Source organism: Colletotrichum acutatum (assembly GCF_030867785.1).
Source record: "Colletotrichum acutatum strain CBS 112980 chromosome Unknown BDZ83scaffold_25, whole genome shotgun sequence".
Lineage (NCBI taxonomy): Eukaryota > Fungi > Ascomycota > Sordariomycetes > Glomerellales > Glomerellaceae > Colletotrichum > Colletotrichum acutatum.
Window position 1 is genome coordinate 381,753 of NW_026849019.1, and position 25,898 is coordinate 407,650.

Here is a 25,898-nt window from a genome sequence, read left to right on the forward strand (position 1 = left end):
ACAGTTCCCGCGCGCTCTTGCTTGGTACACGAGGTGTTGCGCTTCTTGTTAGTGTCTGGTGTCCCGGGAATATGGGACGTATGTAGCACCACACAGTTCACCGCGAATACGAGCTTTGAGATATTTAGTTTCAATTTTCTGTTTTTGAAAAAGTAGTCGGGTTTTAATTCCGGCTCTCTGAGAGCCCACCCTTCCAAAATCTGGAGTTAACCTGTCTTTTCCCATTTGCCTGTATTGCGTCCTTTCTCGTTATGAAGCTTCGTTTTCGTATGCTCAGAGCTTGCATCAAGCAAGTGGTAGTAGTAGTAATCCCTTCCAACAAACAAGAAAAAATGTGCGTGTGACCCTTTCCCCCCTATTTCCTGGGGGCCACGACTTCCTATACACAAACATTGGTATCTTGGGGGTGAGAAGCGGTATCAACCAATCGACCTCTCTCTATCTAATCCCGCAATGCAAAAAGTTGATCTTTTTCCCTATTGACGAAAATCCGTGAAAGTCCGGCCGCCGGGGAAAACGTTGAGGAACCGCTTGGAAGTGAAATAGCCATGTGATTTCCCTATGCCAAGCAAACAAGAAAAGAATCGGAAAAGTGTGAATTTGAAAGCAATTAGGCTGTGACTGATTGCTGGTTCTGTTGTTGTCGTTGAGCCTCTGTACGCTGCTCCTCTTTCTCGGAGGCCTCGATGTGACCGCTCTGGGGGTTGCCCTCCAAGTGAGCCATAAGCTTGCGGAGGTCTCTGCGGTTGCTGTTGAAGATTTGCAGGCAGGAAGCGCACATGCGTACGTAGCAGAACTGGCACTTGTAACGGTCCTCGGTATCGGCCTTGCCGCACGTCTGGCAGGTGAGGGCGTAGTTGCGGTTGCGAGTTCGGTCCATGGTGCGGTGCTTGACGTAGCAGTCGAGCATGCTCTCCTTCAACGGCAGAGCCTTGTAGATCATGCCGGGGCTGGGAGGCTCGGAACCCTGCATGGGGAAGAACGACGCGCGAGGGTCGGCAGGCGGCAGGTCCTTGACCTTGAGCTCGCGGTACTCGACGGGTTCTTGGTTGGGGCGCTGATCTCTCGAGGCAGGTCGCATATCCCCCTGCGCGAATCCGGGTGCCGGCGCATAGGGCACATACTCCCGCTGCTGCTGCTGCTGCTGCTTATTGGGGGCGGCCCGAGGCGGCAGCTGGTTCTGAGGATCGGGACTAACGGGGCTGACGGCAAAGTCTCTTGTGGTTGTCGGGGGAGCCTCGCTGCTGGTGACAGGTCCATCCGCGCGCATCTGAGGCAAGCTCTGAGCGTTGTGTAAGTTGCGCGCCGTGACCGCCTTGCGGGGAATAGGAGGCTTGGACTCGTTCGATTGCTCGCGGCCAGGCTCTGGAGAGGAAGCGGGTGAGACGGGCGAGACGATTGTTTCGACAACGGGCGTTTTGACATCCTCCTTCTCATAGTCAGGAGTCGGCAGGCGTTGGGTTGGCGAGAGCGCTGTGTCGCTGTGAGAGGTTCCTACATTTGCGCCATTCTGATCATCGCGCAAATGATGTACTTTCTCCTTCAACCGCGAGACCTCCTGGCCCATGTTGTTCGTTTGAGCCGCTTGACTTTGAGAGGGTACTGGACGAATATTTCTGCCGGGAAGATTGGAAGTGCTGCGAGGGGGGAATTGTTGCTGTTGGGCCGGAGGAGGAGTTGCTGTGTATGAGGATTGCGCGGTATTTGGTTGAGAAGAAGCAGCGGTTGACCCGTGGCTGACTGTGAGGTGTAGATCTGGGACCTCTATATTACGATCAGATTTTACGGATCTCCTCCTCCATAGTGGTCGCTGTTGTTGCTGAGGCGATGCTGCTGATACATAGCTTGTCGGGCTGCCAGCAGTCGGTGCGGGTGTCGAGTTGACCGAAGCGGCGCCAGCCTGCTCATTATAGTAGGCCGGGTGAGGCGGTAGGCCCTTGTTGGATGTGAACTTTTGTGCGCCGTAGTGGTCATTGTCACCGGATGACAACGAAGTCGGCGTCAAAATCTTGTTTTCCCTTGTCCCATACTGTTCAGAGGTATATGCCTGGCTCGAGTCTCTCTGACTTGCGCTTCCATCCGGCGACATGATGAGGGACTCCCCTGAGCTTCTTGAATAGGCCGAGAGCAGGCTGCCGATGGAATTCCTTTCGTCCTCGGGAGAATACTGTTCTTGCTGCTTCTGCTGGTTCGCCGGGGCGGAGGGCGGTGGTGCTTGCTTTGCAACTGGGCGGCGAGGTATATGTACCGGGGGCAACGCTTTTGTCTCGAGAGGAGGGAGGGGAGGGAGAGACTGGTTGAGAGGTTGCGGTGGTGGAAGCGGTTTGTCTGACATGGCGAGTGTCTTCGTCTTCTTCGACGGAAGGGGAGGAACGGGAGGTATCGAAGGGAGTTGCTTAGAGATGGGAAGAAGCTCGGCCTTTGGAGACGGAGGGGTGGGTAGGGCTTTTGAGAAGCGGGATCTTCCCTTGCGACTGTGAGAACGGAGGAAGTCCATTTTGAACGAGGGCCCCCAGATGGCGGTGGGTTACCCTATAATTGGGATGACGGCGCAGTATCCGTACTGCGTACTGCGTACTCCGTTACCCCTTCCCCTTTGCTACCTTGCCTCTCTCCTCTTTGGCTTGACTGCGGATGTAGTTTTTTTTGTCTGCTTAGCCTCTCACCAATCGGCTGGCTGGAGGAAATCACCAAGGAGGTAGGGCCAGGGGGGATCGAGGCACCGGAAGCTGGCCACGGAGGGCTGGTGGGACTCGAGAACGTGGGACGAAGGAGGGATGGCGACAGGTTGATTGGAGCGATGAAGTTCGAGGGGGGGGGGGTTGCCTTTGCCACGACGTTGAGTATTTTCAGTGCCGTAGTGTTGCGATGCTAGGAGAAACAAGCATCAAGGGTCTTGAGAATTGAGGAGTAGGGAGGAGTAGACGAGGATTCCGCGACGAGGACCGCAGCATATGCCTGTAGGATAAGGAGTACCTTGGTAAGGAGAAAGAAGAAACTTGAGAGGTGTGTCCAGGAGTTGGTTGGATAAGAATGTAACTTGACGGGGTGGCAGAGGCAGAACAATGAGTGAATGACACCGGAAGAGATGGGAGACGGAAGAGAGGATACGGAGTACAGGGTAATAGGTGAGGTGGTAAGGTACTTAGTGAGTTGCGTAGAGGGGGGAGGGGGTGTGAGTTCGGCGTCAAGTTTAAAGCTGGCAGCCACGGAGAACCCTGCGACGGGGCCGGGTGTCTGAACATTGACCTTTTCTTCCCTCTCTCTGTGGTTGGGAACTTGGGAAAGTTGGGATGGGATTGGCAAGGATGTCATCGAAATGTTTAAGGTGAAAAGTACCTTGTGGATTGCCCACCTAATCAGCAATGCAAAAAGGGCACTGGACCTCAGATGCGTTAGTACCAAGGGGTACGGATACGCGGCGTGCCTAACATGCGTGCGTGTCTACCACGGTATCTGCCTACCTAAGGTACCTTTCCATTACTAAGGTAAGCACCAAAGGTCACCTCAATAATTGGACGGAAGACATGCCGGGTGAGGTACCTTGCGTGCGTTGTCAGCAGCCAAAAGGTACTTGCGTTACCTCCTCAGGTGGTAAAGCATCGCAAGCCTTCCATTTACTTCGCGACGAAAGGCACTAGTTTACTTTTGCTAGCGTGCCTGCCTGCCTGGACGACTGCGGCAGCGTGGCACTACAAAGTCCGTCATTGGCTCCGTCAGACTGGATCCGGCCCCTCCCATCCCAAAAGTGCGGAGCAATTGGCAGTTGCGACCCTCCTCAGCGTCCCAGCAAGCATCGACAGCCCTGCAATGAAAGCAGGCATTGCAAGCAGGATTCAGGAACAAGAACAACAACTTGCCGGGGTTGTTCGGGGCTGGGTTTGTCTTTGGGGGCTGGCTTGTGCGTGCACTCACTACCGCAGTACACTCCGTACACTGGCAGCACTGCTTGGCCGGCTGGGGCTGGTGGAGTGGCGGCTCGCAGATGTCTTGACACGTCCCCATGTACCCCACCACCAATCTCACTATGGGAATCGACTTTGACAGCTCACCTAACCACCTCACCACCTCGCCAGCCCACCACCGTCGGCACCTGCATCATCAACCTAACTCAACCCACGGGCAACGGAGGCCGAGACGGGGCCATCTCTTCAGGCTTCAGCTGTCAATGTCAATCCCTCCCATACACCTTCCGGGCTGTGCTTTCTCTCCATCACTACTCCGTACACTACTACGTACCACTACCACGAGTCTATACAACCGAGTCTACAGCTACGAATCACTCAGCAACACAACAGCCAGCCACTCTTTCATCACAATCAACCTCTTCCCGAACGCATCCGTCCTTTCGCGCGAATAGAGTCTGCCGCAGATTAGAGTCCGCATTCACGCAACCAAAAAGCCCACTGGCTTTCGCTTCCACGCGCATGCGGCTCCTGAATCAATCCCATCTTTAATCTTATCCTGCATGCCTCGGTCGCGGCAGCTTCGAGACATTAATCAGAGGACAAGACAGGCGTGCCTCCATCAACTCACTCGACCACCACCCCTGCCCACTCCGTCACCAATGACCACTCGTCCTCAATTCCCATCTCGATTATTGGTACCTAGGCTGAAACAGCCCGCTGATGGAGGGTGCTGCCAGTATTCGTTCGACCCAGACCCGCGTTTAATCACTACGGATTGCACATCCCAATGACCGAGAATGCGTCTTGTTGCGGGTTGACTGTATTACAAGATGGGCTCCTTCCCACTCCTGCATTCTCAACTTTTAAAGGGTTCGCCAAATGACACCATGGCCTCGTTCGTCAGCTGTCTACAGAGTCCAAATGGCGAGGCCACCCGACTACCCAAAATGAGGTGCCTACAGGGCCCCCTACGGTAGGAATCCGATCTCCCTCATCCGATACTTCCTCCCGGCGTATACTGTGTATGTACGACAAATCGTTTGCGGCGCGTATACAGATACGTCCTCCATGATCCTCGTGATGGATGGCACACTACCTGCGCCTCAGCCGCCATGCCGCGTGTTGAGGCGACATGCACCTGGTTTCGCACTTGGCTCGAGTCGGTATCGGCATCGCTACCAGAACGCTCGATTTTCTCCTGTGCTACCGTGGCTACCTCCCCATCCATGCTATTATATGCGCCATCACGAACGATTCCCCTCAAAGAAATAGAGGATTGTACTCAAGCTAAACTACCGGCGGGCCGCCGTTTCTGCCCGCAACGCCTGTTTGCGGAATCGAAATTAACTTACTAGCATCATGGCCTGTCCAGCGGGACGTGGAACCTCATGGAATGCACCGTTGCAGACTCGAAGCAGGGAGAACTGAGGTCACAAAAGTCACCAATCGCAGCCCACGCATCGTCTCGTTGAAGCTGAAGAGAGGCCGCCGTTCAGCCACCCTCGACGTGGCAGAGGTTAAACCCGCCTGATGTCTCGCCCGTGCGTAGACATAGCGCGACGCACGCGATTAGACTATTACGATCTCGAGCTCTAGCCTTGCAATCTGTCAACTAGGCCATTGTGTCTTCTAGACCGTGTACGATGATTGACAGCTGGTCTGCGTTCGCCGCTCGCGTTTCTAGGGCCGCCGCCATGAACGCCCATTCACAGGAAGTCGTAGCGACCTGAGCCTGCCATATAGCGATCTGCATCAGGGAAGCCAACCAGACTTCAGAGCCTTATGACTGCTGGGTCGAGGGCGGAGTCACATCTCACGTTCATATCCCCGTCCGGCATCAGAGATATGTGGGTGCCTTGCGGCTCGCTAAGCCCAGGAGCCCGCGCTGCCTGTGTCCCCCCTGACGAGGGATCTGTTTAGCAAGGACGACGCGAAATCGAAGTCTGATGAACATCGGATCAAACCCCCCCTGAGAGCTGCGCCTGGTGTCGAAAGGTAATCCTGCGGCTGCAAAACTGGCTTTATTACCGGAGCAGTGCCCCGGAGGGAACCCTACGTGAGTGTCTACGAATTACAGCGCAATGCCCTTGTCGCTCGCATGAACAGCAGGTTTGAGCCATTTTGAGTTCCTCGGTCATCCGAGTCTCACACGCCTGCCTCTAGGATGACCTTGCAAGCACTTCAGACCGAGGGATGCCGTGCCTCCGCCGGGCTTCCCCTGTGGCCTGTGCCCCCCCTTGGAAGCCAGAGGGCGATGACGACAAATTGTCAACTCCAGTCTCCCGCCTTGCAGACGCACAAAGTTGGGACGACATAAGGGATCTGATGCGCCATGGTCGCGCTGCGTACCACTCTGCCATCCGTTGACCTCTGAGTATTGAAAGCTTACATTCGTGAGGAGAGGTCTTGCACCGTGAGACGACATCGACTGGAACCTATCCAGAGATGTGGTACAGCACACGGGAATCGAGGACGACGCTGCTCCAAAGTACGTCTGCGCTGTTGGGTACCTACTCGATGAGTCGATTCGAATGGGACAAGCGGCCGTTTCATTGGGGAGCGACGTCCGCGGGCTTGGCACGAAAAAGGACGCATTGCAGCGTACCAACGACAAAGGCCTTGTTCCTGTTGGTCCAAGTCTAGCCCGCCATCGAATGGTTCGCATCGCAGCATGCAGGTTACGTTATCGCGGGAACCCACATTGCGGAAAATATAGATTAACATTAAAATGATTTTTGGGGCTGTCTTTGTGGAAGGATGGAGCAGAGACGCGACGGTTTGTTTCACACCGGCAGGATTTTTAAGATGAGATTCGACCCGTCCCCATTCCACCTCATGGTGAGCACCCTCGTCACACACTCATACTGTGGTTCATTGTTCGCTCTGGTTCTGCTTACTCTTACCGGCCGATTGATTTGATTAACGAGGTGACTGGTCAATCGATAGCCGGGAAGCTCGGGGCGATTCGGTCGAAGGCCGGGCGATGTGAGGAGTTTTCCCCCCACGAGGTTATGAGTTTTGGGAGCAATGAAGCGGATGAACGGGTTGCCAAGCACACCAGGCCGATTTGATCTCCGACGCCGTTACATTTCCACCTCACCGGCTAACACCCCTGGCTCCGTCAAAAGTCTGGCCCCCCGGTGGTCGTGTCTTCGCATTCTTGTTTTTTTGGTTGGCCGTTGTCAATGAAGGTTTCGCATCGAGAACTTGATTGCAGAAAGTCTTTGTTCCAGTACGACCCGGGTCCAAGTCAAATCACGAACTAGGGTTCAGACCAACATCTTTATTGCTGTCTTGACTCTTGTTTTTAGGACTCGGGACGGGAGACAATTTGAGCCACATGCTCTTCAGTCTCCACTCTTGAAGAGACTTTTGCGATCACGTGCTTCGCTGCCAGAGTGTCGTCACGAACGATAAGCCACGGACTGGGCTTATCGGGCGGGCAAGCATCCGATGAGGACCCCGACAGAAACGGAGCTTAACTGTATGCAGGAGGCAGATTAGCAATCCTCGTCGGCCGCAATGCGAAAGTCGGAGAGATAGCGGGGGAGAGATAGGGAAAATCAATTGACTTCATAAACGACCGGCAATTGGTATTGTCTTTTCTTGTTTCTAGAACGATTTCTACGTTTTTGGCAAAAGGGGGGGAAAGACAGCAGAAGTCTCGCGAGTAATTTCCATCAGGTTCCCAAAGCACAGCAGCAGCAGCAGCAGCAGCAGCAGCACTAGTTTCGGCCGTTACTTCATTCCCGCAAAGATGACCGGCTCCGTCAATGGCACCTCCGTTCCGACGGAGACGTCGCCGCTACTACGCAGCTCCGACTCGGAGGCGGCCAATGGCAACGGCAACGGCACCGTCGACACCGGCGTTCAGCAGAACGGCGCCACTGCCGCCACCGAGGCCGATGAAAATCGGGACGGCAACCCGGAGATGGCCAAGAAGATGCACTTTCTTCTTCCGGCCGTCGGCATCGGCGTAGGTCCCACTCCAAAGCCGGGGCTCTTCCCCGGCGTAGAGCCTCCGGGCAACGGCCCAGGTCGACCGCTCAGGAAATCGGCAGGGACTAACTGACTGGCGTTTCTCTAGATCTATCTCTGCGCTGTCGACCAGCTGCTCACCGTGGCGACGTACGCCAAGATCGGGAGCGAGCTTCATGCGCTAAATTATACGAGCTGGCTTGCAACATCGTGAGTGACACACCCTCCCCTCCTCGTCGGAGACGGTCATTCCATTCCATTCAGCTTCATGTCTGATGTAAGACAATGAAGAGTGAAGTGCTAACATGATACCCACAGCTACTACATCACCTTAACCAGCTTCCAACCCCTCTATGGCAAACTCAGCGACATTTTCGGCCGCAAGGAATGCCTCCTCTTTGCCTACACAATCTTCGCCCTCGGCTCCCTGGGCTGCGGCCTGGCCCAGTCCTTCACACAGCTCTGCGTCGCCCGCGCCGTAGCCGGCATCGGCGGCGGCGGCATGAACAGCGTCGTCGCCATCCTGCTCAGCGACATCGTCCCGCTCCGCGACCGCGGCGTCTGGCAAGGGTACCTCAACATCATCTTCGCCGCCGGCACCTCCACCGGCGCGCCCCTCGGCGGCCTCCTCGCCGACTCGGTCGGCTGGCGCTGGTCTTTTACGGGACAGGTCCCGCTCTGCGTGCTCGCGTTTTTGGCGGTGTACTTTGTCCTCGACGTACCCAAGACGGACCACGCCCACTGGCGGGAGAAGGTGAAGCGCATCGACTTCCTCGGCGCCGCCACGCTCGTCGCTGCCGTCGTCGCCCTGCTCGTAGGCCTGGATTCGGGCTCCAACAACGGGTGGTCTAGCCGGCTTACCGTCGCCGCGCTCGCCGCCACGCCCGTGCTCTTCTCCGTCTTTGTATACGTCGAGATGCGCGTCGCATCGCACCCCTTTGCGCCGGGCCACATCATCTTTGACCGCTCGCTGTTCGCGTGCTACCTCGCAAACTTCTTCGGCATCGCGGGCCACATCGCCTCCATCTTCTTCATCCCGCTGTTTTTCCAGGCCGTGCAGGGCGCCTCGGCCACCCTCGCGGGCGCGGCGCTCGTGCCGGCCATGATCACCTCCGTCACGGCGAGCGTCAGCTCAGGCTACTTTATGAAGCGGAAGGGGCGGTATTACACCCTCACGGTGCTGGCCTACGGCCTCATGGTTGTCGCGGTAGCCCCCACGGTCGCGGCGCTGTACTTCCGCTCCTCGGCGGGCGTGGTAGGCGGCATGGCGCTGCTCGCGCTCGGTGGCGGCGCGGGCATCACGACGACGCTGGTGGCGCTCCTCGCCAACGCCGCGTCCCGGGACTCTGCGGTCGTGGTGGCGTGCTCGTATCTGTTCCGGAGCCTGGGGTCGAGCATCGGGATTAGCGTGTGCTCGTCTGTGCTGCAGCAGGTGCTGCGGACGCAGCTGGCGGCGCGGCTGCGGGACGGGGACGAGGCGAGGCGGGTGGAGGAGCGGGTTCGGGAGAGTTTGGATTATATACGGGAGCTGCCGCCTGCTGTCGCTGGGGAGGTGAGGGCGAGTTATCAGGTTGCGACGTTGGGGGCCATGGTGCCCATGGCGGCGTTGCTTGTGCTTGCTTTTGTGAGCACGTTTTTTATTAAGGAGAAAGCTTTGGGGAAGAAGTAGAGGGCGTGAGGGAGAGGGGCTGGTGGAGAGGTCTTTCCCCCTTGAGGTGGAAGCTTCGCGGCGAGGCGTAGATCCGCGACCTGGTGTAGTATATGTACTCGTGAGGGTTGAGTTTGCTGTAGTATAAACTGTAGGGAGTGGTACAGGTTTTACTATATCCGTACGGGCTGGACATACCTCCTCTGTGCAAGGTAATGAATGGGTCGGCTTGTAAGCGCGTCCGTATCCTGTATAAAGAATTTCATGCAGAACCCTCGAACCCAAGGTCTGATCATTATAACTAGCAATCGGCCATGTACTTCAGCGTGAAGAATAGATCTTATAGGAAGACACCTGTGACTTGGGGCCGGGGCTGAGAAACAGTAGGAAGCGGTGTTACGAAATGGGGATACGAAGTATATTATCTTATCATGACGTGTGTCTGCGATGATACTCTCTTCCTCTCCATATCTAGGTGACTTACATGACTGTTGAATCTCTATGCTATTGTCACCAGGCTGGGCAAGGTAGCTAGTTAGTTAGGCATTGTGTAAGAAGAGAAAACTGCCGGAAGACACCTTTGTACTACGTACAAGCCTCATTCAGAGGTATCTAGGATCCAATCCGGGGAAGGCAAACCCGACAGATTCTCTTGAACGGTTCTTGTGGGGGTGAGAAGCAGGAGGGCGATGATGCCGCTGGTTTCTAGCCAGCTCACTATTTACATGCCTGGACTAACGAGCCAGCAGGAGGGTGATGTCCTGAAGTTTCAGAGATTCTCCTCTTCTTATACCGAGACCCCGTATATAGTGTATTCTCACGTTAATGTTTTCCGAGTGAGAGAAAGAGGACAAAGAAGGTCGATCTTATCATTTAGATTTCAACGTCTATCAAATCCCTCAGGAGATTTGTCCGCCAAACAAGATGTTACACGCTAACAGCATAGACTTTCAAAAGAAACATCAGTCCTGCAACATATAAGAGCTCTTGAGGATACTTCAGGCGGAGGAGCCTGGCAGCTGCTTTAAAGGGTCCTTAGACGCTCTCGGTTCATGTAATGATGAGTAGGCTGATCTGTAGCTTAGGTTTGAGTGGCTCGTTCCCTGCCTTAACTAGTATAAAAACCCAATTTCCTATCCCTCTTAGAAGGTAGCCAGCACCGCAGGGGTTTGTTCTCGAGCAGCTTGTTAAAGAGATTCATAAGAAAGCTAGGCTTCTCATTACCGTAATAGATATACAGCGCCCCCTTGATAATCAAAGAGCGAACGAGAGCGGTACTTGCCTCACATACGTTATTGTCGTCTCTAGATAGTAGTGCTTGAGTTTGTATCAGGGATGAGCACGTAAAGAGTGTTGAAGAAATTTAGAAGCTACTTCAATCTCGACCCATTCCGAGTCGGCAAGATGTATCGTGCAGTTGGTCTCGGAGGTCAGAGACCCAGAGCAATCCTGAACGACTGAGGTAGAGTGCAAACTATCTTTTCCAATTTGTGAATAGAGCAGAGCAGAAAGGGCCGAACAAAGAGTCAGCGAGAGTTTCGGATTGAAATGAAAGCAGAGACTTTCCTGCGCCTCAGGTAGATCAAGTACGGTTGGTGTGTGATCAAGTCAAGAGTGCTGGGGTCGTCTGGTCTAGGTTCTCTAGCAGGATGTGCTGCGGAGGGACATCTGGTCAGAAGGCAGTCAGTTCCACGATTTCACGTTGCGTTCGACGAAGCAATATGAACCGACATCGACTAGCTAGAATCCTTTTTTTGCTTTTTTTTTGTCCTCTACTTGATAAGTCGTTCTAGGACAACTCGGGTGATACAGCCTTATGTTACCCACCAACGAAAACCCCTATAGAGATAGCATGAGCCGGGACGGACGCGGACTCCATACATTGTGTTGTATTTCCCGTCTCTTGCGTGTGAGCCAATAGATTGATGCTCGAGGTGCGCCTTTCTTTGGAAGGGAGCACTAGCAGGCTTGATTGCTCTGTATCTCATCAATGGAGAAGCCGGCCGAAACCAGACACAGTTTGCCATGGCGTTACTGAGATTTACATCGTCAAGAAGTTCAGTTACTCACAAAGAGGAAGTAAGCAATTCATCAATATACTAGACGGGCCACTGCCCAGCGGAACGCGGAGGCTCTTGTATAATTGCAAGCGAATACACGACAGATGGAGGAAGGCGATCTCTGTGGGCCGGGTTCAAGTTTAGGTACTACACATACACACATAATTATAACTGTAAACGTATGATGAAGTCCCATCACCAGAGATACAATCCCACTTCTAGTATGAAGCATCTTGGACGTGCTGTGGTGGCGTTCTTCTTCCATTGGACCAGGAAGTGTAAGATATAGGGATAGGTCAACGACACGCTTACTCCTGTAAAAAGAAACACCAGCCGGAAAACGAGAAACACAACGGATACCATCATAGAAGATCAACGAGCGGTCGAGTTCTCCAGCCAATTCTCTTGACCTGATGTTCTGTGAATTCCGCGCCTCCAACGATAGGCCCGCCGAGAGACTGCCCAGGGCCTACTAAGGTACCCAGACCATCACGATCATCGAGAAGAATCTCCAAGCATACGCATACGCGGTCGTTTCAGGGGCTATCTCGTCTCTACGTGTCCCTTCTTGTCCGCACTATTGATTAGGCGGGCATCTCAGCCCTCCCATTTCGGCTCCATTGTGCCGACCCTCGCTTTTCATCAAGGATGGACAAGGAAGTGGCAAGCAAGAGGTACGTAAATCATCAGAAGAGCATTGGCACCAGACCACAGGCAAAAGTAAAAGCGTAAGTTCATACCACCCCTTCTCCGTGGTATTTCCAGTCTCCAAGATCCGGAGTAGAAAGAAAACATCTAGTGCGAGTCTCGAATGTTCATCAAAATGACCGCCTTGACCGGCAAAAAAAGGCGACGCACAATACGGGGGTCGGTCGTATCGTCTCAAACTCGAGACGAAAAAGAAACCATCCCAGGGACCAAATCTCTCAGTTCTCATGCTGTGATTCGAACTCATAGCCTGTTATTGAGTAGGCTGTCTGCGTACTCATGTAATTGTCCGTCGTTGTTGGACCTTTGTCCACTCCATCACCAATCAGTAAGACAGACGCCTTCTGATTGGCGACAGGAACAGGACGGAGGGGACGTAGATGGTTTGGGCTTCTTCCTCGTCATAAGGTAGGAACTGGCTTTCCTTCTCACATACCTTACTCGGCCCGAGAGTTTGGGTAGGCAGGCTCGGTGAGGGCCTGAAGGGAAGATCTCTACCCATCTCTCTCATCTTCCCCCACGTCAGCAGTGCATGACTGGAGAAAAAAGCCATATCCTCAGCCCTACATGGATCGTCATCGGCGGGGTGAGGTAATGTGGCGTCCTATTACCAAGACAGACGCAGGCAGAAGCACGACTCTCATACGGGATACAGGGAACGAAGGCAAAAACGCAAAGGCACTCACTGGTCGCCACCACCCTCCCACATGCTTGAGAATGGGGAGAGGACTGGGGATGGTATCAAATCACTATACACTTCAATTACTCATGGGATGGGGATACATGTCTTTTTTGCATTTGCTTGTCCCCTTCTCCTTCGTGGGAGAGGAGACCTGTCAAGCTATCTACTGACATTTGTGCGTCACGGCGATTGAAAAAAACTGGTAGCCGCCGATCCGTCTGGCAAAGTTTCCCTCCCAAAGTCTCTCGTCTCGTTCCTTTGTATCGTGAAATCATAAAGTCTGACGTGAGTGGATATCAAAAGTTCGAGGCCCAGCGAACAGATAGCAAATCCTGAAAAGGGGTCGGGAAAAGAATTCCGGGGCAACCCAAGACGAGGTAGACTTGGGACTCGGACACCAGGTCGTCGCGATTGTCGGTACAGTCCTTTTTTTCCTTCGTAATTTCCATCCCTTTGAGAGATGTGCCGTTCGTTGAGTCTCTGTCTATCTGGAACGAGCAATGGTTATTCTTTTTATCTCACAATTGTCCTCCACATCATCAGATCTATCCGCCTCCTCTCTCCCCACCGTAGTTCTTGGTGTTTACAAGAACGAACGGCGGGGGAAGCTGACGCCCTCGACAGCGGCGTTATCGACGAACCAGCTGACGCGGTCGCCGGCGCCCTCGTTGACCAGGGCGCAAGGAAGTCCATCGCCGTGCTCAAAAATCCTCTTCATGATCTCCTTCTTACCGCCACCAGTGGCGACAAAAGCAATCTTGACGCCGTGATTCACGACGGGGAGAGTGAGAGTGATGCGCTTGGGCGGGGGTTTGGGGGAGTCCTCGATGGGAGCAACCCAGGCAGTCGTCTCGCGCAGCAGTTCGTGGCCGGGGAACAGACTGCAGGTGTGTCCGTCGGGACCGGAGCCAAGGAGCAGCAAGTCGAAGATGGGGAGACGCACGCTGTCGCGGCTGGCAAAGCTGGTGACGAGAGTCTTTTCGTACTGATCGGCCAGCTCCTGGGTGTCGTTCAGGTAGGTGGTGTCAATGGGATGGACGGTCGGGGCACCGAGGTCCTCGGGGATCTTGTCGAGCAGCTGGCTCTTGAGGAGAGCATAGTTGGAGTCCTCGTGGTCGAGGGGAACGGCGCGCTCGTCGGCGAAGAAGATTTCCCACTTTCCAAAGTGAACCTGGTCTTCGGGGCCGGTGGAGGGTGTGAGCAGTGCCTGGGCCAAAGTCTTGGGCAGAGAGCCGCCAGAGACGGCGACCTTGAAGGCACCGTGACGATTCAGACCTGCATTTTGTGCTTGGATGACGTAGGATCGCAGGGCGGGCGCGAGTTCGTCAACCGACGGGTAGGCGAAGAGGTTTGGCTGTTTGTTGCTCATGGTGGGGTAAAGTAAGCTGGAGGTAGGTTGGTGGAAGGCGGAAGGCGGGGGGCGGAGAAGTGTGATGTCGGAAGCGAGGTTTACGTTGTGAAGGGGGGCGAAGAGGAGGATGTGAAGGAAAACGGTCTGCTGTCGGTGCAGAATGAGGGGCGGCCCGAAATTGGAGAAGGTGCGCGCAAACTCCGGTTTCTTGCTGCGGGATGTACTGCGTTTTTCTGGGCTGGGCAGATATGCTTGCGTGTTCCGTATGGTTGGTTGAAAGATGGAGGTTCAGACGAAGATGGAAGCTTTGAGAGTGCCGTCTGTCAGTCTGCACACGGGAGGGACGTAATAAGGACCGAGGAGATAAGTAGCGTCGGTCTAAGAATCAAGCGGCGGGATGGGTCATGGATGTTTCCAGATCCAAAAGTGCCAAAAACACCAAAAAATAATAATAGGCCAAAAGCCGATAGCGGGGCAAATGATTGAATATTTTGTATTTGTGTCACCTTTTTTTTTTTTTTTTTTTAATCGGGGCAGAGAGTGCAGCTCACACAGTAAGGTCAGGTACGTATTCGTACAGACAGAAGTCGAAAGAGCACACCTAGTTGTAAGAGCACCTCAGTCCAGCAGCTTGGGCAGGCTGCAGTTGAGTGATTTGAGTGTGGCTCGACCCAATTATTCTCTGCCGGCTGTGCTCTGAAGCTTGGGCCCTGCAATCCAAACGATTTGTTTGGCTTAAAGGTCAATGAGGAGCAAGTGCTTGGTGCTTGATGGTTGGTGGTAATAATCTCATGTGAGATAGCGTAGGACGAGGGTGGGCGGATGTATGCGGGCTGCAGATAGATTTGCACCGTTTCACCATGGATTCGTGATCGATAACGGCGGGCAGAAGGCAAGTCGGGCCTTGATCAGAGCACCGCTGCGGCAGCTCACTACCTACGACCCATTCCTTACCACCTTACGCAAGTGCGTGTACTGTGTAAAGTAGCGGGGTTGCCATGTTTCCAGTGGACCGGCTGTGATGTGGTAATCTGTATCTCGAATGCCTTTCCTGTCTTCATCGTTGACCTACTGTAGAATCCGGACTTTCAATAGGGATATTTGGATAGCCTTAAGCTGTTGACTCGCCAGATAACGTCGGTGGTGGCACTCGGGATACATGGTAAGCTTCATTCTTGACGATGAAGAGATGAAGAGTATTGAAAGTCGTAAAGCTGGGTGCAATCAGAAGAGTCAGACTGAGTGATGATGAATGATTTGTCCGCAAAGCTAACTGTAGTTGTCGGTGGTCCGTTGGTGCTTCCGTAAGGCACACATTGATGATTTGCCGAAGCGGCTGCTCTGCCCTCAAGGGTCAAGGAACGATTGCAGTTCCGGGAATGGACGCTCATTGTCCGGCATGGCGCTGGTGCAGCACTACTGTCATAGATCGAGTTGGCGTGTCGGGTGGCTGGTGGCTGGAGGATTTAGGGTGATGGGGTGTCTGAAAGTAGACCAAGCTTGGCGGGATGATTTTGTGGCGAACCGAGTCGTGAACCTACTGCGGTAAGAGCATGGCTGGTAGACCCAGCGGAAGAACGACGGCCACGAAAGCTCACGGCCCCCGACCGAGCTGTCCGGCGGTGGGAAAGCAGCGCCGCTGCCTCAGAGCTAGAGCATGGAAGCATCTCAACTTGCTCGGGTGCGTTTTGTAAGGTACCTACCTACCTCAGGCATTCCGTGGAATCCATGGATGTCGAGAAGAAACGGCAAAGGCGCAGGAAGAGCGGAAGGAGGGATTTAGCTTACCTAAGCACCAGGAACATTGAGGTGGAAGGAACCTAGACCAACAGCATCCTTCCTGCCTTCCTGTGGTTCCACGTTGCTGGTCTCAGCGTTCTGCCGAATCTAATGTGAACGGAAGTACCTTAAGGTGGCAGCCCCTCCGTTATCAGCTGAAGTAGCACTTGCCCGGAGTGAAGCATCGACTGGTCGGAGGTACCTGCCTGCCATCTACCTTACGTTAGTAAGGAAAGAGACAAGAGACGAGACCAAATGGCTGGAATCGATACCACAACCTCCATTCTGTTGACATTGTTTTTCAATTTGCGAAATGCAGCTATCCTGCTCTGAAAAAGTCGACAAAGCCGGTCAGGAATGGGCATCTCATTCTGCGAGCATCATTGCGAATGCCATGCATGTCGTCAGCCCGCGAAGAGCGAGCGCTAGGCACGATCACTTCTCGCACTCCAACAACCTGCCGGAGAAAAGGCTCCAGGAGCTATTGGCCCGCCCACATGCCCCCTTGAGCATTGCTGAGACACTGGACCCAAGTGCAGCGCGACCACAAACCCATCCAAGAAGCATGCCGACTATCAGCTTGTTCATATGCTTCCGAAGCAAACGCCATTAGATCCAAGTGAAGCTTTCATACCTACGATTGTGGTCGACTCAATGCTCAAAATAAGCGCTCGCCTGACAGGAGTTGTTGATCCAAATTCGTTTGCTACAGATACCTCAGAATAGACATTACGGACACCATTTCCAGTCTCAACTCCCCACTTGTCCATCCAGCCAATCGCCCTTCTGCTGGTTCGCCGCACGTAATACAGCACTGTTAACAGACATCAGGAAATCGCCTGCTTCCTGTTGGACGTGGGATCGACACCACGATACACCTCAATGGACGAGACCACCAATTCACCCACGTTGTAACTCCCACGTTGCTATTGTGCTGCCAGCCTTTGGCATGTGCCAGCGAGTCTGGGGAAGACGCCTAGACCACTGGCCCGAACCGGCGCGCCTCCTGCGAACTACCGGCCAAATCCAACATCAGAATCAACTCTATTATGCTATTTCCACGTCAAAGGACAACAGTCTGATCTTTCGATGCCTGGCGTCCTATGGATCGCGGGCTCCCGGCAAATGCATGATTTGCAGTGCATCCTCAATTCTCCAGAAATGCACGAAATCGGGGTTCAAGTTCTGGCTGACCGCGTACCACCTGCTGCGTTACACAAGAAGATACCCAAGGAACAATACTGTCGAGCATAGGTGCCTTATTCACCATCCAAAAACACACTTGTTATGCCAAATCGACGATATACTTCGGTATCCACCATTGGTCTCTACTTGCCTGTCTCAATGTCGCCAGTGTGGGCACAGGTACAAAGGCTGATGAGTGACAGCTCTACAAATCGCTACCTCGAAAGCCTCGTCACCTCTCTTTTGCATCATCATTAATTTCAGCAATAGCGTTTGATTCATCTTGAACGAACTTGACAAATCCTACGAGCCTTTCACATGAACAAATCCGGAATGCGTCATTGTTCGCGGTGCGATTGATAGACCCCTGCATGACTCGACGAAAACAACCACCAGGTGGCTGATAAACTCGGTTTATTGAACGATCACAGCCGGTGCAAACTTGACGGTGCATCAGGGTGTTGCGCCGGGCATCGATGCATCTCGACAATGACGTCATTGCGACGAACTGACTCGGAAGTCGTCCATCTCCAATTCAAGGGAACCATCACGAACCGCCGGGCGGACGGGGGTTCAGCAGAAACCTGGTCCAGCTACTGCGGGGACGCTGTCGTCATAACGTTGACTCGAAAACCAAAAAAAGGAGGGGTGTTGGCGGGTCGCAGTGCTTGAAGTGAAGCGCCGCTTTCTGAAACGGAATCCCGCGATATCATCATCCACAAACGGTCCGGCTGTCAATTCAGCAAAATTACACGCGTGACGCTCCGCGGGAACGATCAAGACTAGGCAATCGCCGATGCATGTGTAAGAGGCGTCCGATTTACAGCAGCGCGCTGCAGGAAGTGGACATGATTCACGTCGGCGGTGTGCCCAAGGCCGCGAATCCACACTTGACGGCGCATGCTGTTGGTTCGTTCGCCGCGACCAGGCCGGAGCACGCGGAGCTATTCCCGTGTTTGCTATACTACCTACATACAACAATCCCACAGCTGATGTCGAGCGACAAACGGTGGGTACCAGGTTGCAGCAGATACGACGAAAAGTGTCAATCAACTGGACCCTTAATCACGAATGGGACGGGAAGGCAGTATCCTCGGGGCGACCCAGTTCCAGGTAGGGTGCTAGGGCCCTTGCAAGTAAGCCTCATTCTGCGTTTTGCCCTGCTGCTCCAGCTCTCCCTTGCTGCCCCAGATGGCGATCAGGCACTGACAAGGAATTGTCGAAGAAACAAAGGAAAGGAATAACTCCGGCACTGCGGTAAAAAATGGAGGCCCCATTCCAGAATTCGTACAGAAAGGTAGGCAACTGGACGGATGAGGTACCTGATCGGCCCAACGGGCGTCAAATGCTCCATCGACCGCGTCTATTTCTTGTCGATTGTACCAGTCCGAACAAGGCACAAATACCTTAGTGCATAGAAACGCGCCGGCATGTAAATTGTTACGAGGAGAAAAAAGGTTTATGCGGAAGAAACGAGAACCCATAAAAGGCAAAAAAGTCAAAACGGAAATGACGGGATGAAAGCAACGGGGAGACTGGACACTGACGTCACCAGACGTGCGGTTCCTTGGAGTTGGAGAGGGTTCCCAGGTCTCAAGCCAATTCGCGACAAGTCGCAATCCCCAGTATCCACGGGAGGAGAGCTCGGGCAAGCGCGTGGTACGTGAGGCTGACAGTGTCGAGTCCCCTTGTCGCTGAGTTGCAAAGCCAAGTGGTACGAAACCATGTTTTCACTGCCACTGCCCCGTCTCAACCGTCCATCGAAGGGTCATCTTACCAGGAACCATGAACCACGGACTCCAAGGCAAATCAAGGGTCACAACCTATCAGTACATCTAAGCTACCCCCTTGGAGGACACAGCATGGGTGTCCGATGCTCTCTCAGCCAGTCAAGCCGTTGCGCCTGGCGCTTCAACGTCAAGACGTTCCGGGTTGAATGCGCTTGCGGTCTTGGGGAGCGGTTGTCCGCAAGTGACAAAGTCCAGGCAGGGCAGTTTTACCCCTCCACGCGAAGGACCCTGAAGTTCCAGTTTTCAAGGGTCCAGTCCAGAACCCCCCACTTGTCACCACGCACCAACGGACCCCAATCCGCGGCCAATATCCAATTGATGAGTTGCAAATTTCTTCCCCTTCCCTTTCGAGGTCAAGGTCGACGACGACTTGCGTCTGTGTTTAATTTCCATCGTGTTGCCCCCTTTTGAAAAACGGCATACTTGGACGGACCGGTCATCAACCAAAAATAGGGTCTTCGTCTTACTGGGACCGAGCTAAACAAACCGGGCTAGTCACCTCCGGCTACAAACTGTCAAGACAGGCAGCAAACGCCAATCGTGGAGAATCCAGAGAGAAGAGCAGCACAGGATCAAGCACGACTAAAACGAGAGAGGCATCAGGGCGCGCCATCATCCGCCAGACCAACACCTTCGCCTCGCCTTCATTTCCGTTTAATTGACGAATAAGGCCTCCTTCCTTCCCTCCATTCCTGCCATCTCATTCTCGTCTCTTTTCCTTCATCGGCCCTTCCACCCCTCTTAAATCTACTTACTCTCGTTTCCCCCATTTTTTCAAATCCATCTTCCCCGGGCTCTTTCTTTACGCCGTAATTCAACGACTTCCAACGGATACAGCCCGGGCAGGGTTGCCACAAAGTGGTCTGACCAGTTGTGGGCTTGCCCCGTTCTCCTTACCAAAAAAAACCCCCCCTCTCAGTCCAAAAAAAAAAAAAAAAAGACCTCGAGACACAACCGCTCGCAGCCGTGTGCCGGGCTTTTTCCTCCTAGGGTTCAGGTTCATCTCACCGTTCCGTTCCCGAGACGGTGTTCCATTAAGGTACTACAACACGTCCGCTCGACTTGGACCTTGAGCCCAGCAATACCAGGATCGTTGTTCTCCTCACTGACGTCAGTGTCACTTGCATCCAATTTCGATCTCGATTCCTGGGCGGCATCTTCCTTCCTTTGCCTTGTTTCCCATTTTTATTCTTATTTTTATCAGCAGCCCTGCCTGCACCTTGTTGGATGCTAGCCCCGAACAGTGCTGCCCAAGCGCTTTGCTACTAGCTCTGTTTTCTTCACCATGTCGATAGCAAGCACCACAACCACGGGCAATGAGTCGCCCTTGGAGGATGAAAATACTCGGCGCTCAGAAGGTCTGCTCGAGCGTCGCCGACATCTCACAGAAACCCTGGTCGACAATCCATACGACTTGATCACTTATCTCGAACGTGCCGTTGTCCACTCTGAATTGGGCTACCCCGACTTGGCCGCCGGCGATGCCTACAAAGCCCTTCTTCTGACCGACGATGTCCTCCACGAGGGCTCCGAGTATCATGAGCAAGCTATCGAGGCTCTTGGATCCCGCCCTCTGGACCCTTTGCCTATTGTCCTGGACCATGGGATTCTGTCGAAGCTCGGAAGCGACTATCTGACAGAAGAGGCCAGAGACCAAGCAGGCCTTGTCGCTCATGTGGCCAAGCTATCCTCTGTTCGCGCCTTTCAGATACTTGCCCTCAGTCTTCTGTTATGCGGATGCCTGAAGAGTGCGCACGAGTTTTGCGACCGAGGCCTGCTGATCGCTCCCGAGAACGATGAACTACTTCAGACGATGGGATACATCAAGCATGTGGCAAGCCGGAGATGTCGCAGGGACGACTTTAATGTCAACGTTCTTCCGGAATGGGGGCTTGTTCGGAGGGAAGTCTACCCCTGGAACACATACGAGCCTGACCGTTTTGCTCCTGAGTCCCTCGAATTTCTGAACGCCGAACTATCAAAGTCTGCACCTAAATGTGCGGTCCAAGTGTCTAAGCTGCCAGTTCTTCTGGAGGCAGCCAGCGATATGGATGGCTACGATATCATACCCACATGCAATCAGCTGGGCCTCTTTGCGACGCAAGACATTGCGCCAGGGGAGGCCGTCTTGGAAGAATATTCGCTTTTGACCGCCAATAATCGCCTCAAAGAACCAGTCTGCGATGCTTGTAGTGCGGAGCTACCACCGTTGGGCAGTGAGCCGGCCGCTGTCAGCTGCGACGAATGTTACGACACAGTGTTCTGTAGCCAACACTGTCATGATATGGCGCAAGAACTTTACCACCCTGCTGTATGCGAGAAGGACGTCGACGCCATCGCCAAGGACCCCGAAGCTTCGGAAGCCGATGAGACACTACACTTGTTGCTTCTTGCGCGTGTGTTAGCCATGTCCAACCACCAAGAAATACATCCCTTGGATGTGACACAGATCAAGTATATATGGGGGGACTTTGTTCCTTCCGCATCGAACGATATCGAGATTTCACCGAGTGCGAATCCGCCGCCGGAATGGACGCTGCCATTTTCGTTCAAGTACAACATCGAGACCCCCTTCCACATCCTCGAAAAGATGGACGTCGACATCTATAGCACTATTCAAGAGCACGATTTGTGGGTTCTGAATACCCTCTACAGCAAATTCCGCGGTACGGCATCGGCCCGTAAGAACCCGCGCGATGGTCGACCCGATGTCGCTGCAGTACACCCCCTTTGGTGCTTAGCCAACCACGACTGCAATCCGAACGTCACATGGGATTGGGGTGGACAGATGACACTCTGGGCGCGGAAGACAAAGGTAGTGGGCGATGCTCCAGGAGGACTCAAGGCTGGTGAAGAGGTCTTGAACCACTACTGCGACGTCACAATGCCCGTCGATCAACGAAGGGCTTGGGCAAAGGGAAGTCTCGGCGGATGGTGCATGTGCCAAAGATGTCGAGACGAAGCAGCCGCTGCCGAGCCGCAAGCATCCTGAACCTTGCTCATCATCGACCGCAAGATTTAAAGACCTATCAGAGACTTGACAGTTTATGCTGCCTACTTTCGGCCGGCGATATTTGAACGTCGGAAAACTTGCGATTAGCGAGCGATTTACGGGGAATTAGAGGAAACATACCATTAGAGATTATATCATTGGAGGGGTCGAGATTCGGGGTCGAGGCAACAGGAAGATCCATTTTTACGTCCGTTAGGTTAGGGATACCTACCTCTGGATATGTTTGTACGCGAGTCCCCCGGTCATGGACTTGGGGGAGAGAGGGAGACATACACGACAAAATAATCGCGAAACGTCCTTTTTAATGCATACTACTGTGGACAATTTCTAGTTCACACATCCCCCTACCGGCTATCGCCTCCGTCTGTCGTCCATCTGCGATACCCACCAGGCCTACCCCTCGAGGCTATTCGCATGCTAAAAGCATTCGCCCACAGAGTTCTCGAGAAGCTCGAAAGTATACCTTGGCACCTTTGAACACTGATGGTGTTTATCCAGACCTTGAGCTGTTACACTTTTTTTTCGTATAGCTCCTGGCATAAGTCTCCTCGGCCCTGGTGGTCTAGGGAGTATATGTTGCTACAACGTGTAAGACTGGCTACAGGCTACAGACAAAGACGTCTATTTAGTCTGCGTTTTATTGGTTTGATTGATGTGCGACGAACGCACAATCTTCCACACGGCGCTACACATATGATTTGGGTAATACGAAGGGTGACTTTTGGAGAGGCTGAGGCCCTGAGCAAAAATCCCAAAATCTCGCATTGTCGCAGTTGGGCCAAATACCTTGTGCCGACTTCCTCCGAGTCAGCCACACAACTTTCCGACACTAACATTCCGTTACCTCTGAAGGCGATCAGGGGCAGATTAGAAGAGAAATGTTGGTCAGACTTTGAAAAGCGATGCCGTTGGCTATGATGCTAGCGACCGGCGCTGCAGTTGGGCAGGGTGAGGCGAACGTGCAAGGCAGACGACAGAACGATGCCGCATGCAAGATGACGCCAGGATCAAACACCGATGACAAGGCGAAAAGGCTACCTACTCCCCAGACATGTCATAGTACATGTTACAGCACGATGCAACCAAGGGTGATGATCCAGTATAAAGAGTTGTTTTTGATAACTGCAGTCTTTCACTGATGACGTCATTGAAGATTTATCGAGTTGGAAACAAAGGACCCTCGAGTCTGCTCCTCTAAGGCTCAGAATTACATTCTAAAGGCCCGGGTTCCCTTTAAATGGTTTTCGTGTGCCAGGAGGAACGAAACGACACATTGAAGCAGACCACCCATTCTGGCAGCTTCACATCCACTGCCCCATCAGGCATGAGAGGGGAGCCCTACCTCCCCCTTCTACACCGTTCCACTGTGAGACTACTAAATGCGAGTCGCACTGTTTTATTTGAACGGGCACCGCGTGTCCAGGCAGACGCCGATGCTGGGCGTGTAGCCCGCGCAGTTGAGGTCCGCGGCGCAGCCGACCGAGGGCCCGCCGTAGCAGCAGCAGCACTCTGCCTTTGTGGGGGCGCGCTTGTTGAGGGTGGACTCGCCCGGGGTGGCGGCTGCTGCCGTGACGGCGGCGGCGAGGGCGAGTGCGAAGAGAGATTTGAGCTGCATTTTGTTTGCGGGGGAGGTTTTGGAGAAGGGGAATTGGCTTCTGTTTGGTATTATGGCGACTTTGTCTCTGGGATTGGCGTGCTTTTTGGTACTTTGGTGATGCTTTATGTACTTTTGTCATTCAAAGGTATGTGGTATTTCTGCTGGAAGGTTCAAGGCGAGGAAGAGAGGCTGCTATCTACATTCCTATTATGGAGTTATTCACCGATAGGATTCGTTGTGTCTTGAGTTACCACTCTGTCTTGGTTGATGGTGTCGCCAAGGGCCCAGCAGCTGACACGAGGCGGGGGGTTAGGTTCAGGCAACGAGTAACATAGTCGGTTCTCAAAGACCCCTCTTTCTTACACGAAAGCTCCAAAACGTTTTCAAACCCTTGAGTCTCGAGTAAGCGAGCTGAAGGAGTCTTTCGGGCGTCGAAGGATTTGCGGCACAGCAATGTGATGATCGCGGGGCTTTTTTTTTTCTTTTTGGATACCTCTAAAGACCTCATCAAAGCTGACAATCTGGAAGGTGCCAAGAAGGAAGGAATTGAGTCTAATGCGGGTTGAGCTCGGGGTTTGGATACTTGATGGAGAAGGTGCTTGTATAGATGTCTTGACTCTTGGGTTTTGCCATTTGGCGGCGATTGTTTCCCGGTAAGGAATATATTTTGTTCAAGTGAATTCACATACTTTTCTTGTTAGGATCAATTGAATGCGAGGTAAGAGGAGGGCCATGAATGGTATGGCATGGAATACATGGTATTGTGAGAGCTTAGTCACCGGGCGATTGCTCTTGCTTTCGTACAAAATTTTAAAGGACAAACCGCTGCTGCTGCTGTTGGTTCGAGGATATTTCTCTCAATTCCAAAAGGTAGGAGTTGACTCTCGAATGACCCGCCTGATCGGAAATCAGCATCGCGATGTAGACGTGAAGTTGAGAAAACTTGCGTCATGTGACCCGAGTATACAAATTAGAGGAATCAGAGTGGATTTATAGTCCCGATTGAGCAGCGAAACGTATAGGCTTGAAATCAGAGATTTGGGACGGCGGCGACGGAGGAAATGCCCGCCTCCGCGGACCGCGGGAGAGCGACCTCTCTCTAGTGTCTCAGTTTGGGATTGAAGACGGGGCCTCGTCCGCCTCCGCGGCTCAGCAAATGGATTGGCACAATGAAAACGGAGCCCGCTCCGAACCTCTCTGGAATCCGGGAGAAGGGACTTTGATCCCAAGGAAGAAGCCGAGTTGACTCAGTTGACTCAGTTGAGGGCCGAGGCGGCGGCAGGCACAGCGGAGGGGCAGCCCGCCTCCGCAGGATAGAGAAAGCCAAGGGTCTCGGACTAACTCGAACTTTGATACGGAGATAGTGAGAAACAGTGGTCTTTGGGTCACTGTACGAGGTCCTGGAGTCGCTGATTGGAACAAGAACGAACAACGTGCCAAAGCCGTTTGGTTCAACACAGACAAACTCCCAACGGAGCTTCATCCGGCTCCGAAATGGCGGCGATTTTGTTTGACTTTTTGGCGGCCTGTGTAACGTATCACGCTGACAGGTAACGCAGGTCCCACCCTCATTCCGGTCCTTTTCCTCCGCGATGCGCGCGATGCGTGTTCGGGGTTAGTGACCACGAAGGCTGGCTGGCGGGGCATAGTCCGTCGCCGCCGAAGCAGCTTTCACGTACAATCTGATCATTGTTCAGTTGCTTGGGAACAGAAATGGTAACGACGGAGCGGCGCCCGGCTCCGCGAAACAATTATATCGACTTGATGTCTGTTTCTATATAAGGGCGTCTATTGCGCTCGAGACGGTGTGAAATTCGCCTAGCCCAGAGGGCTTGGGTAAGCAGAAGACGGACGGGCTCTGCCGCCACCCCTTCTTTCACTGCCAACTGATCCTCTTGTCTGACTTCCTTCTTTCCTTTGCCATACGCAGCCAAGTCTGTTGCTGTGACTTTGAGGCAACTGTTCTCCTGCCGAAGTCGAGAATCCCAATCCTTGGGTTTTGGATGCAGATATCGGCTCCATGAAGACTACAAGCCGGCTTGCTTTGGTATCTATGTTTTCTCTTCGGATCAGCAACAGTGGGCAGCGACCCTGTTTCGAGCGATGCCTTGGACGTTGTCCTAATATCGGTCCAGTGATCGGGACCCTGGAAACAAGCGTTGAGTGTGAACAGCGCACAACCATGATAAGATTCCTTGC

At 53.4% G+C, this 25,898-nt stretch overlaps 5 protein-coding genes across 5 annotated transcripts; 2 read left to right on the forward strand and 3 right to left on the reverse strand.

The window, feature by feature from the left end:
* Positions 1-610: 610 nt before the first annotated feature.
* Positions 611-2,497, reverse strand: BDZ83DRAFT_649722 (uncharacterized protein; the record flags this gene model as incomplete). The annotated part of the gene is made up of 1 exon (XM_060510305.1): positions 611-2,497. The coding sequence occupies one exon, from the start codon at positions 2,495-2,497 to the stop codon at positions 611-613; it is 1,887 nt and encodes a 628-aa protein (XP_060367436.1).
* Positions 2,498-7,544: 5,047 nt separating this feature from the next.
* BDZ83DRAFT_613429 (major facilitator superfamily domain-containing protein) lies at positions 7,545-9,930 on the forward strand. The gene is made up of 3 exons (XM_060507759.1): positions 7,545-7,884; positions 7,996-8,096; positions 8,205-9,930. The coding sequence occupies exons 1-3, from the start codon at positions 7,666-7,668 to the stop codon at positions 9,553-9,555; spliced, it is 1,671 nt and encodes a 556-aa protein (XP_060367437.1). The 5' UTR covers positions 7,545-7,665; the 3' UTR covers positions 9,556-9,930.
* A 3,637-nt stretch (positions 9,931-13,567) lies between these two features.
* On the reverse strand, positions 13,568-14,353 carry BDZ83DRAFT_572759 (6-phosphogluconolactonase; the record flags this gene model as incomplete). Its single annotated transcript, XM_060504544.1, has 1 exon — positions 13,568-14,353. The coding sequence occupies one exon, from the start codon at positions 14,351-14,353 to the stop codon at positions 13,568-13,570; it is 786 nt and encodes a 261-aa protein (XP_060367438.1).
* A 5,832-nt stretch (positions 14,354-20,185) lies between these two features.
* Positions 20,186-22,100, forward strand: BDZ83DRAFT_214145 (Wd tetratricopeptide repeat domain-containing protein). Its single transcript, XM_060501729.1, has 2 exons — positions 20,186-20,199; positions 20,297-22,100. Exon 2 carries the CDS (start codon positions 20,375-20,377, stop codon positions 22,079-22,081), a length of 1,707 nt encoding a protein of 568 aa, XP_060367439.1. The 5' UTR covers positions 20,186-20,199; positions 20,297-20,374; the 3' UTR covers positions 22,082-22,100.
* Positions 22,101-23,453: 1,353 nt separating this feature from the next.
* BDZ83DRAFT_750160 (uncharacterized protein) lies at positions 23,454-23,717 on the reverse strand (the record flags this gene model as incomplete). Its single annotated transcript, XM_060513885.1, has 2 exons — positions 23,454-23,474; positions 23,532-23,717. 2 exons carry the CDS (start codon positions 23,715-23,717, stop codon positions 23,454-23,456), a joined length of 207 nt encoding a protein of 68 aa, XP_060367440.1.
* Positions 23,718-25,898: the final 2,181 nt, after the last annotated feature.